The sequence below is a fragment of the Giraffa tippelskirchi genome, chromosome 6, assembly GCF_054371585.1.
Source record: "Giraffa tippelskirchi isolate mGirTip1 chromosome 6, T2T-mGirTip1v1.2.pri, whole genome shotgun sequence".
NCBI lineage: Eukaryota > Metazoa > Chordata > Mammalia > Artiodactyla > Giraffidae > Giraffa > Giraffa tippelskirchi.
Window position 1 is genome coordinate 1,316,608 of NC_137280.1, and position 17,098 is coordinate 1,333,705.

The window sequence follows — 17,098 nt, forward strand, 5'->3', positions numbered from 1 at the left end:
GGCTGAGTAATAGTCCATTGTATTAAGACCATTAGATACAGAGATTCCACAGCTCTCTTGATAAATTATTACCTGCTTTTAGACTTTTATGGTTAGATGATTATTTCAAAAATCTAGCTCATATTATCATTAACATTAGTCTGACTTTTCTAATCACAATATTAGAAACAGATATATTATTCTCCTTTACTAAAGAAATAGCACCTGATTTATATGAAAACCTATGTCAACTCCTTACTCGTTCAGATTTGTTTGTTTCCTCCCTCCTCAAAAGAAGGAGAGTGTTATTAGGTTGTTTATTTATTTATTTTTTTGCGTAATACATTTTCCCAATGTTTGGCCATAGTTTTTTGTTGTTGCTCCTTTCCTCTTTCCTTTGGAACTTCTCCCAGCTTTCTTTATTGTGGGTTTGTAAACTGAAATGCTGAGAACCTTGTAAACTGAATATAGGGATGGAACAGATGTTCCAGCAGAGTTTTTGGCTTCAAAATATTATTTCAAACCAGTGGTCTGTGTTTACTTGGCACTGAAGAACTAACGAATGCTCTATATTTCCTCTCCACTTTGAGTATCTTTTCCTTGACACATCATCCCAGCCATCCCGATTCCTGATCTTAGAGCTGCTTCTAAACTTGAATGGATCTTCTGACTCTAGCTTAGCTCTCTCTGAATGTAGCTCATGCCTTTCTTTCCAAGTTTAATAAGTATAGACTAGAATAACACTTTCAAGTAGTTTATGTCCCTGTGTACAAAGATACCTTAGGCCAAATGTGGAAGAATCAAATATAAAATAATAACAAAAGGTTGTAGGAGAAAACAGATCTCTGAGATACTACTCAGAGATAAGCACAGTCAGTATTTCAGTGCAAACTCAGACTGTGTTATGTGTTTAGAATGTATTTGTTGTACAGTTGCTAAGTTGTGTCCGACTCTTTGTGACCCCATGAACTGCATGCAGCACGCCAGGCCTCCCTGTCCATCACCAACTCCCAGAGTTTATTCAAACTCATGTCCATTGAGTCGGTGATGCCATCCAGCCATCTCATCCTCTGTCGTCCCCTTCTCTTGCCCTCAGCCTTTTCCCAGCATCAGGCCATTTAAAATGTATGTGTGTATGTATTTACACTTGTGTACGTTTATGCCTGTGTGAGGGTGTATCTATATTTATGCACCTTTATATACATCATCCTTTTGAATGCCTACAACCATATTCCATTGAACAGATGCAACCTACCTCATTGAGTGACTGATCAGCATTTATGTTTCCCTAATTCTTGCTACTGTGAACAATGTTCACAGTATTGTTCATGCATATTCATACTTTTGTCTATTTTCCTTGAGATAAATTCTGAGGAATGGGATTTGGAGATCAAAGTATATATGCATTTCTTATATGTAAATAAATATAACATAATTATGCACCTCAAAGTTTATATTTCTCTCAAAGGGCAGAGGCCCTTTCAGCACTCCTTTTTCAGTATGTTCTCATTTATAAAATTTTTTTTCTGATATAATAGATAACTTTATTATTATCCAATAAGGTTAAATATTTTTATGTTTATTCTTATAGTTGCTTTTAAAATTATACAGAATTATACCTTGCTTGAGGTTCACTAAATTTTTAAAAATTTCACTATTATGCAAAGTTAGTAATGCCTCAATATATCTAGCCTGTTAATAGTGATGCTCTTTTGCAAGTAAAGGGATTTTCATATGGAGCTTGTTTAGTCGCTAAGTTGTGTCTGACTCTTTACAACTCATGGATGGTAGCCCGCCAGGCTCCTCTGTCCATGGGATTTCCCAGGCAAAAATATAGAATGAGTTGCCATGCCCACCTCAGGGGATCTTCTTGACCCAGGGGTCAAACATGCGGCTCCTGGATTAGCAGGAGGATTCTTTACCAGGGACAACCTCTTACGGAACTAGGGGAGAAATAAAAATATATATTTGTTGGGGATGTCCCTGGTGGTCCAGTGGTGTGACTCTGTGTCCAGAGTGGGGGCCACTGAGTCTGACCCCTGGCTGGAGAACTAAGATGCCAGGTGGCCAAAAAGGAAAGAAAATTTCTTGAACTGAATAAAGAAAACTGAAACTACAACATATCAACTTAAAAGATTATACGGCAAAAGTAACAAATTTTAAAAAAGTGTTTTGGTTGGAAGAATTATCTTTGAATTGAAAAAAAACCCTCACATGACCTCTGTCCATCAATATAACCTTGGAAAATTGCTAACCATTGCGAATAGAAGATCCTGGGTAAAAGAATTCCAAGCATTTAATCTGCTTGGAAAGAGAAGGCAGTGGAAACAGGAGTTATAAACAATATCAGAGAATGGAATCAGGATGCAAGAATAATTGTAAAATATGGAAATTCAACAGTCAGTCAGTCAGTCAGTTCAGTCGCTCAGTCATGTCTGACTCTTTGCGACCCCATTAACCTCAGCATGCCAGGCCTCCCTGTCCATCACCAATTAAACAGTAGTTGTGTGATTTTCTATATGGCAACTAATATCTTTTTATCTAATTATTCACATAGCAATTGTATCTCTTGGTAGAATATTGCTAAGGAGCAGCATTGCTTTCTAAAATTTTTGCTTCTCACTTATGACATGTTTTAAGAAATGAAGATCTGAAGTGTCCTTTAGCTCAGAGAAGCCTTTCTTGACCATTCTAAGTCAACTAGACCCAGCCCACCCCGTCACTCTCTGTGTTAATTTGCTTCATAGCATTTACCACAAGCTGAAATGATCTCATTGGCTAATGACTTGGTTATGGTCTGTTTTCCCAACTGGACTGTAAGGTCCATGAAGACAGGACCTTGTCTTCCTTGTTCTTCACTACTCCCCGGAACCTAGACCACGGAAAACATAGTAGATGTATTTTTTGAATAAATGAATTAGCTATGAAGTTTCTCAGTACAGCAGCCGTAAATTTAAAGAGCTGTATTTTATTTTCGCGGTAATTCTGAATTAGATTTAACTGATGTTCATGGACACTGGCTTGGGCTAGGCACACGCTCAGGTGCTAGAGTTACAGTGGTGAAAGGAGAGATGGGACTTTCCCTGCCACGGAGCTCACAGTCCAGGGGAAGAAAAGGCACATGTGAAGCCCAGCACTCTCTTTAAAACGAAGATATTACTTTTCTGAAGATATTTTCCTGGTGGAATTGAGTTGTGAGCTCCCCATCGAGTATGCTCAGATGGAAATCTGTAACCCAGCAACTGACCCCCTTGAAAATAGGTATTCTGACCTGTAATTGTAAGCAGGGCCACAGTTTGGTCTACACTCAGAACTGTGAGTGTTTTTAGTATAGCTTTATACTCTTCACGGCTTCCCTGGTGGCTCAGGTGGTAAAGAGTTTGCCTGCAATGCAGTAAACCTAGGTTCAATCCCTGGGTCAGAAAGATCCCCTGGAGGAGGGTGTGGCAACCCACTCCAGTATTCCTGCCTGGAGAATCCCGTGGACAGAGGAGCCTGGTGGGCTACAGTCCATGGAGTCGCAAAGTGTCGGACACAACTGAGCAACTAACACATACACACTCTTCATGTAACTTTAACCGCTGGTGCATCTTATATCCGCTAGAGGCCATTTAGTTGCACTATCATTTGTATTTAAATCAAGCCGATTAAGGTTTAAGTAAAACTACTTTGAAAAATAAAAGAGCCCAGCTATGGCCAACTGTGTCTACAATGGTATGTGCATGCTAAGTTGCTTCAGTCGTGTCTGACTCTGTGCGACTCCATGGACTGTAACCTGCCAGGCCCCACTGTGCTGGGATTCTCCAGGCCAGAATACTGGACTGGGTTGCCATGCCTTCCTCCAGGGGATCTTCCCGACCCAGGATCACACCCATTTCTCTTACATCTCCTGCATTGGCAGGCAGGTTCGTGACCACTCGTGCCACCTGGGACAATATCTCTATCACAAACCCTATCACAAATATCAATATCTCTATCACAAATGTATACACCATACATTTTGTTGGTCTTTTAGGACAGTTCACAAGTGGTTAAGGTTCCATTTTACCAAAGGAGACCAATGCCATCGGACTTTGTACTCTGATTTGAAAAACTAAAAATCCATCCTATTTCTAAGTATGCCAAATATCATTTAGGCCTCAGGCCAGCTCTAATTTCACAAGCAGATTAAATGATGTGGGACGTTAGCTCTTTTTCTTGGCAGACGTTGTAAGCAATTGTGGCCTCTTTTATTTGGTTTGTGCGAAGCAGTGAAAAGTGTTCTGTTGTGCCGATTTCAGCTGGCGGCTGGGAGTGTACCAAGGACAGATGCGGAGAAGTCAGAAATGAAGACCATGCCTGTCACTGCTCAGAGGACTGCCTGGCCGGCGGAGACTGCTGCACCAACTACCAGGTGGTTTGCAAAGGTACGTGCTTCCTCTGTTGGCGTACACTTTGAAAGAGGGAAGACTGGAGACGTTCCAGGAGACCTTGGCTGTTGTGGCTGTGACACCTTGGATATGGGCTTGGGAGGTGGGGGTGAGTTGTGCTTTTTCATTTCTCAGGCTTCTTTCCCAGTTTGGCTGGTCTGCATTTTGCCGATCTGAAATAACAAGGAAATTATCCCAAATTCCATAATTAGGGACCCATAGTCATGTATGGATGTGAGAGTTGGACAGTAAAGAAAGCTGAGCACTGAAGAATTGCCTTTGAACTGTGGTGTTGGAGAAGACTCTTGAGAATCCCTTGGACTGCAAGGAGATCCAACCAGTCCATCCTAAAGGAGATCAGTCCTGAGTGTTCATTGTAAGGACTGATGTTGAAGCTGAAACTCCAATACTCTGGCCACGTGATGCGAAGAGCTGACTCATTTGAAAAGACCCTGATGCTGAGAAAGATTGGGGGCAGGAGGAGAAGGGGATGAAAGAGGATGAGATGGTTGGATGGCATCACTGACTTGATGGACATGGATTTGGGTGGACTCTGGGAGTTGGTGATGGACAGGGAGACCTGGCGTGCTGCAGTTCATGGGGGTCGCAAAGAGTCTGACTCAACTGAGTGACTGAACTGAACTGGACTGAGTCATGAAGAGATTTCTAGAAGAGTTCCTATCTTGGTCAGGTTTCCTTGAAGCAGAGCCTGAGATGGGAGTGCTGTCCAGGGAATTCTCTGGGAAGGTCTCGGCAGTAGAACCGTCTGAGGGAGCAGGGGTGTGGGGAGGAGAAGGGAAGCAAGGATGTGGCTCAGGGCACGGGTCCCCTGGCTGTGCCTTCCTTGGGCTCTGGAGGCGGAGCCTCAGAGCTCTTATGTTTGAAGCTGGGGGCGCAGCTCTGTGGCCACCGGCTGTCAGCTGTGAGCCTCAGCGCCAGCACCAGCCTCGGGATGGGAGTACGAGCGCGTAAGTCGCTCAGTCGTGTCCGACTCTGTGCGACTCTCTGGACTGTAGCCCACCAGGCTCCTCCGTCCATGGGATTCTCCAGGCAGGAATCCTGGCATGGGTGGCCATGCCCTCCTCCAGGGGGTCTTCCCCATCTGGGGATTGAACCCACGTCTCTGATGTCTCCTGCATTGGCAGCAGGCTCTTCGCCTCTAGAGCCATCGGGAGGGCCCAGGCATGGGAGCACTGCTGCTGAAGAGGAGGGGGACCTCAACAGTGGCTCTCATTACACCTCAAAGCCGTGTATGTGTGCGTGCTGACTTGGTGAGGTGGACTGTCGAACATGATAGTTTTATTCCAATGGTAAATACTCGTCAATGGACTGCTAAATGTGTAAAAAAATGCCCTTTCTGACTTTAAGGAGTTTGTCACCCTGGCAACCACTTAGCGAAGTTAATGAAAGGATCTCAGGATCTTTGTGTAAAGTTTGCAGGTCACTTTTTAGTGTTTAAATTAAGACTCTTTCCTAGCTGTGACATGGAACATTTATGTAGAGTTTCTGTTCAAATATTTTAGGGGAAGAGCAGATCAGTTCTGAAATATACATAGTGTTTAGTTACAGCAACACATCCTACCTGAATGCTGACCTTGAAAATTTCTCCTACCCAAATGATGGTTGTAGCTGTTGATAAAACATAAAATTGGTTGAGAATTTTCTTTTCTTTTCCCTTTTATTTCCCTAGTAAAAGTACCAATATTCCACAAAGGCTATTAGAAGAGCAAATAAAGTTCCAGGTATCACTGGCCATTGAATTGTGAAACACTGGTTTTTGCCGGCTTCAGATTCTAGTTGTGGGACTTCCCTGTGGCTCCTGTGTGGGCCCTGGGTCATCACATGTGCGCTGGGGCTTCTCCGTTTTAAGGAGCATGGCACTTACATAGTGGTCACTAGTTAGATTCGTACTGACCAGGGAGATTTCCAACGCTCTTTACTTGGGAGCGATTTCTTCAAAGTCTTGTTGGTCACAAGTGTTAACATTTCAGACATATGCTTTTGTTTGTTTTAGGACAGTTTAAAGCACGTGGTTTTTGATCATTTTCATTTTCTCCAAAGTAAGCTTCATTTTTTCAATCTAAGCTCTTTTTCAGTCTCTATTCTTTCTTTTAGGTTTGAATGAATGGATGCATTTTCAGTTGCAGTATAATTGCCTTACTGGGCTGTGCTGGTCTCTATGCGGCTGCGTCAGTCAGCTGTGTGTGCACATGCGTCCCCTCCACCTCGAGCCTCCCGCCCACCCCTCCCGCCCCCAGGTTGCCTCGGAGCTCTGAGCTGAGCTCCTGTCCTCTGCAGCCGCTTCCCACCAGCTAGTATTTCACACGCGGAGGTGTGAACACGCTAAGGCGGCTCCCTCGATTCATCTCCCCTCCTCAAACCCCACCCCGTGTCCACAAGTTCCTTCTCTAGATGCAGTGACTCAAGAATGGCATAGGTTTATGCTCTCAGCTCTTGCTGGAACATAAAAATGAAAGATGGCATTGGTTTAGATTCCTTAGTGCGAGGGTTGCACACATACCATTGGTGAAAAGCCTCTCTATGGCCGTCTTCCATCTGTCATCTCCAAGTAGTCTAAACCTTTTTCCCCAGCTAAAGGGAAGTTGTATCATGTTTTCTCAGAGAAGGCAATGGCAACCCACTCCAGAACTCTTGCCTGGAAAATACCATGGATGGAGGAGCCTGGTGGGCTGCAGTCCACGGGGTCGCTAAGAGTCGCTAAGACTGAGTGACTTCACTTTCACTTTTCACTTTCATGCATTGGAGAAGGACATGGCAACCCACTCCAGTATTCTTGCCTGGAGAGTCCCAGGGACGGGGGAGCCTGGTGGGCTGCCATCTGTGGGGTCGCACAGAGTCGGACACGACTGAAGCGACTTAGCAACAGCAGCAGCAGCAGCATGTTTTATATGGCTTTGAGTTGTTTGGTGGCATAGGAAAAAATGTTCCATCTAATGACCAAACAGTTTATTTCTGGAGGGAAACAAACATGGAATTTTGTTTCCTGACGCCACTGATGCTTTTATCTACAAGCCATTTAGTCACGGAATGCTCAAATAAACACCACTTGGGGTTATTAAATCTAGGCTTTCTCATCACGTATGGGTGTAGTTTAGTAAAACCAAAACAGACTCTAGACTTTATTTCCGAAGTTCTTTTTAGATGGTGTTCCATAAACAACAAGTATCTTAACAGGACACAGGTCCTGCAATTATACTTTTCAATGCTCCGGATGACATTTATAATTTGATTCACCCAAGAGTCTACCCATTTTTCCTTACAGGAGAGTCTCATTGGGTAGATGATGAGTGTGAGGAAATAAAGACCCCAGAATGTCCTGCAGGGTGAGTGCATTTTATGAATATTATGTCATTTTATATATGTGTTGATAAACTATCACAAGCTATGAATGGGTAAAAGGTTTAAAACAATGTAAAACTGAAATCCTCTTACATGGGCAAATTTATGAGTACTTCTGTGTAATTTCCCAGTCAGAGGCTGGAATGTACATCTTGAAGGGGGATTTTTTTTTTTTTTTAATTTTTCTTCTACTGGGACTTCCCTGGCAGTCCTGTGGTTAAGACCTTCAGGCACCCAACGTAGGGGTGCGGGTTCGGTCCCTGGTCTGGGAACTCTCACATGCCAAATGGTGTAACAAAAACAAAAAACAAAAAACCAACTCTGTGTCTGTAGTGATTGTTACACAACTCTGTAAAAATACCAAAAATCATTGAATCGTACAAGTAAAACAAGTGAATTGTATGAGATGTAAATTAGAACTCAATAAAAATTTTAAAAAATAAAATGTTTGAAAAAAATTTCTCCTCTATCGCCTCTGCACATATTGGAAACAATATCCTCTATATCTCACCTCTGCTGAAGATTCTAGAAAGTAGATCTGAATAATACTGAAGAGGAAGAGAAACATTTCTGGCAGTGATGTGTTTTTCTGTGTTTTTTCCCTGAGTGCTCTTTTTGCTTTTTTTTTGGTGGTGGCGGCGGTGGTGTGAGTGGGGTGGCTGGAGGGAGGACTCCAGAACATCTCAAAAATATTATCCAAGATGGTAATGCCTGCCAGATGCTGCAGAAAGTCGGCAAACTACTGCTGCGCCGGTCTGCTGGGATCCAGCCAGACCTAGTGACACCCCACAGCTCAAATGGGACCAGCATAAGGCACTTATGACGCCTTCCAGGAAACTTGCAAATTCACGGACCCTTAAAATGCCTGGCAGAAAATAAGATGTTCTACAAATGTGTTTCCATGAATGTGTTTGATTGGACATCTTTTTGTTTTAGGCAACACACCCTGGGACACAAAATCCAAGAATTTAGATATTTTTATTTTTGTCTCCTTTTTAACGTTCATGAGCTACTTGAACGTCTTTGGGCTATTAGAATGGGATGACAGTAGTGTCTGAATATTTAAAATGTGTTCGAGTATTTTTGGAAGAGAAAGCAGTCTAAGTGGTAAAATCATTAAATGATAATCGTAATGATAGTGATGAACTCATACAGAATTATTCTAAGTGCTTGGTATGTGACTCATTTAAAATATGGGCTTCCCATGTGGCTCAGTAGTAAAAGTATTTGCCTGCAATGCAGGAGACACAGGAGACAAGGGTTTAATCCCTGTGTGGGGAAGATCCCCTGGAGAAGGAAACGGCAACCCACTCCAGTGTTCTTGCCTGGAGAATCCCATGGAAAGAGGAACCTGGTGGGCTACGGTCCATGAGGTCGCAAGAGTCAGAGTCGTTTGTCGTGTGGCTTCAAATAAATGCAAGCTTGTGCTTGAGGAGTAGTCTGCAAACCATTAGAAACAGTTTTCCACAAAGTTTAGCATTCTCAGATTTGATCGAACAACTGGAACTTTAGATTGTAACAAAGAGCCTAGTTCATCAATCCTGCCCTGATTAGATGGATAGTCTAGTTCTTGATTAAGTTTTAGAGATCTTCAACAGTTTTAATTATTTTCACAATCATTTTGTAATTAAACTTAGAATTTTTGGTAAGTGTTTAGTCTAGTGATAAGATTGCTACTGCTTATTAATTTCATTTTCCTTCCTCCCTTCCTTCTGTATTTGATATTTATTGAAGCCCTACAATAGGTCCATAAAATAGGAAGATGAATAAGATACCAACTGTGCTTTGAAACTAATGAAGAAGATAAACATGTTAATATAGCATTATAATATAAAGTAATATATTAAAATATAATATGCATTTATTAATTCAATATGTATTTATTATATAATTAATATATATAAAGTGATATACATTAATATGAAAGAGGTATTAATTATTATCTTAAAGGAATTCTGAAGCATCAACAATTACTATGAAAGAGGAAATCTTGAGCTGGATTTTAAAGAACGAATAGGAATTTTCCAGGTAGCAAATGGGAGAATCATATCCCCAGAAAATCAATATAATAGCTCTTTACATTGTGAAAAACCTTGTTTGCAATGCAAGAGGCAGCCGTGGAGAGAGCACGTGGAGGGAAATCTGGAGTCCAGCTCCTTCCCTGGTCATTGAACTCTGCACTTAAGTTGCCACAAATGTTAGGTGGCTGAAAATCCAGGCTCGTACAGATATCCTCACTGAAGTTTTGCTTTAGAAATTCTCAGTTCCAACTGCTGAGAAGGACTAGGCATAATGCAAACTCTGTGATGTTATTTTTCTAACATTTAACGTGTTACCGTTCAAGGTTTGTTCGCCCTCCACTGATCATCTTCTCTGTGGATGGTTTCCGCGCATCGTACATGAAGAAAGGCAGCAAGGTCATGCCCAACATCGAAAAGCTGAGTAAGTCATTCTTGTCCTGTGTTCTTATCTGTGATCTGCGACCCGCCCAGTAACCCTCAGCTCTCGGTTCTGAGAGGCACGGGCACATGGCTTCCTATCTGAAGTTCAGGAGTGAAGATAGCCCGCGTCTTTGATCGTTGGTAGAACGGGTCTCCCTGGGGAGTGGCCCTGTGTTTCTCTCGCTCTAATACCTGAATTCTGTCTGCAGGGTCTTGTGGTACTCACTCCCCCTACATGAGGCCTGTGTACCCGACAAAGACTTTCCCTAACTTATACACTTTGGCCACTGTAAGTATTCTTTCAAATGGTGTCGATTCAAGGGGCTGATTTCATCCTGAAACGACTTAAAGGGAAATTTTAAAAACATGTTCCTTAGTGTTCAGAGAAAATCTTTCTGTTTTTCATCTCACCTGTATCAGTTGTTCATAGTAGATGTCTTTTACAACTTTGTCGATGACTGAACTTCATTGCAACTTTAAAACCTTTTTTTTTTTTTCATGTGCAATTCTGTCTGAATACATTCAACCTCTCAAATACCACAGGATCTATTCTTTAGTTTCTGAGTTTTCAAATAAAAGCATTGACTTTGGAGCTGCTATGTTTTAATTTTCAGATGCTCCCAAATTCTGCCTCAGTTTCTTCTTTAAAAAAGATTATTTATTTATTTATTTATTTATTTTTGCCTTGGAGTAGAAATGAACCAAAGAAAAAGGAATAATGTATTTAGAAATAGAAGCTTCTTTGGAGGCACATAAGTAAATTTCAATTTATAGGTTAATTATTGTAATAAAAATTGTCATCTTATTGTAACAGTTAAAAAAAACTTCAATGTTAAATTTCTTATAATCATGTCAAGTTTCACAATGGCTTACAACTAATGTATAGATAATAGTCATGTTTCCTCTGACAGACATGTAAATTTATATATATCATATAAAATTGGAAATTACATATTATTATAAAACCTTCTATGATAAAATTTATGATAGAGCTATTATTACATGTGGATTATTTTGACAGTAAATTTGCTTTTCCACAAAGGGGCTGTATCCAGAATCACATGGAATTGTTGGCAATTCCATGTATGATCCTGTATTTGATGCACATTTCAATCTTCGAGGGCGAGAGAAATTTAACCATAGGTGGTGGGGAGGTCAACCGGTGAGTTTTGCATTTATGTGTGTTTCTCTGTGTATTGAAACTCTTCATTTCCAAATTTGTTATCTGTGAAAAAGATGCATTTAATTTCTTCATACTTGGCAGTGTTTCTGTGTTTTGGTATTGTATATGTGTGTGTGTGTGTGTGTTTGTATGTTTGTACCCAATATATATGCATATGATATGTATATGCATATTGTTGTTAACTGTTTAGTCGCTAAGTTGTGTCCTACTCTTTTCGACCCCATGGACTGTAGCCCACCGGGCTCCTCTGTCCATAGAGTTTCCCAGGCAAGAATTCTGGAGTGGGTTACCATGCCCTTCTCCAGGGGATCTTTCCAACCTGGGAAGAACCCGTGTCTTTGAATTGTAGGTGGATTCTTTACTGCTAAGCCACCAGGGAAGCCCCATATGTGCATGTATGTATATTTACGTACCTCTGTGTGTATATGTATTACGTACATTTGTGTGTCTGTGTGTCTGTCTGTGGGTACAGGAGGTTATGATTATGAAAGTGTGACATGATGAGGGTCTTCATTAGGATGATGGTGATAGCAATGGTGACATAGCGGTGACTTTCAGAAATATTTTGAAGAAGGAATGTGCTGTGCTGTGCTGAGTTGCTCCGTCGTGTCCTACTCTTTGCGACCCCATGGACTGTAGCCCGCCAGGCTCCTCTGTTCATGGGGATTCTCCAGGCAGGAGTACTGGAGTGGGATGCCGTGCTCTCCTCCAGGGGATCTTTCCAACCCAGAGATCGAACCCAGGCCTCCCACATTGCAGGTGGATTCTCTACCTTCTGAGCCACCAGGGAAGGAATAGTCAGATCTTATTGATTTACAAGATTTGTGGGTACAAAGAAAAAGAAGTGAATGACATGACTGCCACAGAATTTTAACCCAAACTCCATATGATCAAGAACAGAGAAACCTGCTGCAAAAATAAAATAAAATAGCTTAATGAAACCCACAGTAATTTTACGAATTTGTTTAGTCCATTTTTTAAAAATCTTGGGAGTTAAATATAGTAAGTGGAATCTACCTTGGTTTTGGACTAGCAAATTAATACTTTGAAAGAAATCATCCTGTTGACTTCAGATCAAAAGGCTGGGCAGAAAGTACAAGGGGATGTAGGTGGCTTTCCACACAGAATTTTTCCTGTGACTGTGTGTTGGCCACAGGTGAGCAAAGCAGCAACCGAAATCCAGGGCCATTTAATGTGTAGAAGGGAACTAAGCGCACGTGACCCTGGGTCGAAGGATCCGAATGCCTGTAGGAATGCATCCCAGGACACAGAGTCCATCAGAGGCGTGTGGAAGAGTGGCACATGGCTCCGTCTCGGGTCAGCTCCATCCAGGGCCACGGGGGAGCCTGAGGCAGAACAGAGGGCCCGGAGGCTTTCGTGCCGTCTGCTGTGGCAGGAAGCGTGGGCAGGGTCCACACACATTCACGAGTCCACCATCCTGAAAGGAGCTCCCACCTGGCGATGTTTGCTGCAGTCTAAGGGCTAAATGGAGAATGTAAAGTAAGAAAAAAAAAATATTTTCTTTGAGTAAAAGTCATCTATGGTAAAGCATTCAGAAAACTAAGATCACGGCATCTGGTCCCATCACTTCATGGGAAATAGATGGGGAAACAGTAGAAACAATGTCAGACCTTATTCTTTTGGGCTCCAAAATCACTGCAGATGGTGACTGCAGCCATGAAATTAAAAGACACTTACTCCTTGGAAGGAAAGTTATGACCAACCTAGATAGCATATTAAAAAGCAGAGACATTACTTTGCCAACAAAGGTCCATCTAGTCAAAGCTATGGTTTTTCCAGTGGTCATGTATGGATGTGAGAGTTGGACTGTGAAGAAAGCTGAGCGCCGCAGAATTGATGCTTTTGAACTGTAGTGTTGGAGAAGACTCGTGAGAGTCCCTTGGACTGCAAGGAGATCCAACCAGTCCATCCTAAAGGAGATCAGTCCTGGGTGTTCATTGGAAGGACTGATGTTGAAGCTGAAACTCCAACACTTTGGCCACCTCATGCGAAGAGTTGACTCACTGGAAAAGACCCTGATGCTGGGAAGGATTGCGGGCAGGAGGATAAGGGGACGACAGAGGATGAGATGGCTGGATGGCATCACCGACTCGATGGACATGGATTTGGGTAAACTCTGGGAGTTGGTGATGGACAGGGAGGCCTGGTGTGCTGCGATTCATGGGGTCGCAAAGAGTCGGACACAACTGAGCGACTGAACAGAACTGAAGTGAACTGATGGTAAAATATGCATATTGCATAACAAGCCAGTATGCAAGGTTAAATAGGGTTTTTATTTTTAAAAAGGGTTGGAAGGCTTCTTGTACGTCGGTAGTAGTGTTTCTTTCTCCTAGGGGCTCTGACTCTGCTGTCCTTATTCAGGCTGGACTCCCAGGAGTCTGTGATGCACTGTGTTGTAAGCAAAGTGAAATCTGTTTCCAGGGTGGATTTCCCAAACAAAGTTTATGATAGAGGACCATTTTAGGTATAAATAAAATGACTGAAGTTAGAGTTCTGTCAAGCTGTGGCTAGTTGGTCTTTTATATTAATTTTGTCGTGGAAGCAAGCTTGGTTGAAGAACCACAAAGGATGTAGAGATGAACAGTCATTTTATCGGATTGGATCAACTTCCATCCAGTGTGGACATTAGGCTTCCTCTGGGTTGGTGTGACTCAGAAAATGAGACTAAATGTTCACTAACTTCTGCAGGAGCAGAGCAGAGGGAAAGCTGTGAACCTGCTCAGTGAGGTGAAGTCTCCATTCTAATTCTGTTCAGTTGTTTCCTCACTAACTCTCCAAGTTGATACATTTCACTAAGTTTAGTGATTTCCTAGTGCAGACCAGGATTTGCCGTGAAACTGATTTGTGTTTCTGTCTATCTTCTTGAACAAGAGGCCACCAAAAGCATTCCAAGGAGCACACTAGATATAACTTAAAAACACGTTTTATTGAAATCTGGCACGTAAGAAGACTGTATGGACAGGAACTATAAGAAACTACAGTATAAGAAACCAAAAATACTGTAAGAAAATAGGAGCCTTAATAAATACTGCAAAGCATTTATACCATCCTCTCTGAGGCTTACGTATTTCATGAACTCACCAGTGAAAAAATTGGAGTAGAGAAAATATTCATAAAAATCTTAGGCAATTAAATCAAACTGAACTTATTTTAACTGAATAATTAAACCATGAAAGGCACTTGGCAAATAATGCGTACGTCAGATTAAATGGGGAATAAGAACTGCTCTATTTCTAGTTTGAAATCTAATATATGCCATGAGGTGCTTGCAGTGTCCATCTGATAATGTGAATCACACCATGAAACTTTCAAAAATAGTTTCTATATTTTAATTTCATTACTAAAACCCTGATATAGAGACTTCAGCAAAGTTGAGTCTGCTTTTCATTTGTTAATCTTCAGAATGCACTATTAAACGTTGCCATTCACTGTAAGACCCTGTATTTCGCCTACATATATTATAATGGGATTCCTTTTTATATTGTTTTGAAGCTATTTATTTTTTTCTCATTACAAAATTATGTTCCGTACTCTTAATGGAGCGCCGTAAGTGCGCTTGTTTCTTTGAAAACTCTCTCTGCTCTCATCCTGCTGTTTCTAATACTGAAATATCTTGGTGGGGAAAATTCCCTGTTCAGTTTAAAGCTGGACTCAGCGAAGCAGAGAGTAATTGAGACTTCAAGGGACCCACTAAGTGTGGAGATTTGAGAGATGAGGTTAGCCCCCATCATTGTACAAGTTCTCTGAAGCCAGAGTTTCTGGAGGAAAGCACTTCTAAGAGGAGAGGATGCATTCCTTTATTTTAATTAAAAAAAATTTTTAAACTGAAAACAAGATTCCTTAAATCCTACAGTGCTTTACAGTGTTCACAAGTTTCACACACGTGATTTCATATAATCCCATAATCCCTCTTTTTCTCCCTACCCTCATAGTACCCCTTCCCCCTCCCTCTCCTTAGTGGTGTCCAAGCACTAGTTTGTTCTTTATATCTGTGAATCTGCTTCTTTTTTGTTTTACTTGCTAGTTTGTTGTGTTCTTATTACTCCTCAAGTTGCTGGGCCTACAGTGGTTTTTGGCTAGTATTGGTAATGCAATGAGTTGGTCTTGAGACCATCCTCATGAATTACTGTAGCATAAGGATGCTTCTCTGGTGGCTCAGACAGTAAAGAATCTGTCTGCAGTGTAGGAGATGCAGATTCTGTCCCTGGGTGGGGAAGATCCCCTGAAGAAGGTCACAGCTACCCACGCCAGTATCCTTGCCTGGGAAATGCCATGGACAGAGGAGACTGGTGGGCTTCATTCAGTCCATGGGGTCACAAAGAGTTGGACACGACTGAACTAACACTTTCACTTTTTTTCAAGAATGCAAGAAAGATGGCAAGTTCAAGAAAGAGACAGCAAAGAGAAGAATGACATTGGAATAGTCCTAAACTTCCAGGCCGAGGGATCACCCTGATGGCGCTAGTCTTTGCTTACCTCTCTGCTTTATTATCTTGCTAACAGGTGACTTTTTTTTTCCCAGGAAAGCTACTTTTTCTTTATTCTGTTGCTTGTTTCCCATCCACGCTATAAATCTGTATCCGCTCTCCTTTTGCTGTATCATCGTGTACTCAGAACAGACCCTGCTCCCCGATCCCTTGCCTACTATGCTCATCACTCTTTAAAATTTCATTTGAAATATCCATTCCCAAGAAGCTTTCACTAAGCTTCCTCGGCTCTTAATAAGCTCAGGGACCCTGTTTTGGGTTTTTGTATTATTTCTATCATGATTATGACAACATCATTTGAAATTATTCAAATATTTGCTTTTGTCTATGGATCCCCTGAGGGCAGAGACTTGATCATTTATCTGTTTATTCTCAGGACCCAACCCGCAGCCTGACTCATCTAGGCATCTGTTTACCAGGCCTGAGCTTGCTCTGCACCTCCGTCTAAGGTGTCTGGACTTCCTCCTGAATCTCATCACTCACTTCCTCTGGTCCTCATCCCCTGGAGGGAGCCACACTGGTCCATGATCTCTGCGGTGGCACCCCCCGGTCCTCACGTCTTTAGTCGGTTCTGACTCTTTTTTAAAAGCTTCATTTGGTTTTGACTGCATGGGGTCTTGTGTGCCCGGCTCCCCCTCGTGGCCATGGGCCGTGGTGGCGCTTCCTGTGTGTCCGGCTCCCCCTCGTGGCCGTGGGCCGTGGTGGCGCTTCCTCTGTGCCCGGCTCCCCCTCATGGCTGTGGGCCTTGGTGGCGCTTCCTCTGTGCCCGGCTCCCCCTCGTGACCGTGAGCCGTGGTGGCGCTTCCTGTGTGTCTGGCTCCCCCTCGTGGCCGTGAGCCGTGGTGGCGCTTCCTCTGTGCCCGGCTCCCCCCTCGTGGCCGTGAGCCGTGGTGGCGCTTCATGGCCGTGCCCGGCTCCCCCTCGTGGCCGTGGGCCGTGGTGGCGCTTCCTCTGTGCCCGGCTCCCCCTCGTGGCCGTGAGCCGTGGTGGCGCTTCCTCTGTGCCCGGCTCCCCCTCGTGGCCGTGAGCCGTGGTGGCGCTTCCTCTGTGCCTGGCTCCCCCTCGTGGCCGTGGGCTGTGGTGGCGCTTCATGGCCGTGCCTGGCTTCTCTGGGGGCAGCTCCTCCCTCGCAAAGCGAGCCTCTCGGTCTCAGCAGTCGCGGTGCCGGGCATAGTTGCGCCTCTGCACGTGGAATCTTCCCAGACCAGCCATCGAACC

At 42.9% G+C, this 17,098-nt stretch overlaps 1 protein-coding gene across 38 annotated transcripts in view; it reads left to right on the plus strand.

Moving 5' to 3' along the window:
- The window catches only part of ENPP2 (ectonucleotide pyrophosphatase/phosphodiesterase 2), a 132,413-nt gene that overhangs the window by 56,087 nt on the left and 59,228 nt on the right, over positions 1-17,098 (plus strand). For all 38 annotated transcript variants that reach the window (XM_081504848.1, XM_081504856.1, XM_081504850.1 and 35 more), the window contains 5 exons: positions 4,260-4,385; positions 7,672-7,732; positions 10,093-10,190; positions 10,399-10,478; positions 11,232-11,351. In XM_081504848.1, the coding sequence (XP_081360974.1) occupies positions 4,260-4,385; positions 7,672-7,732; positions 10,093-10,190; positions 10,399-10,478; positions 11,232-11,351 (485 nt within the window). The remainder of the gene's footprint in view (positions 1-4,259; positions 4,386-7,671; positions 7,733-10,092; positions 10,191-10,398; positions 10,479-11,231; positions 11,352-17,098) is intronic.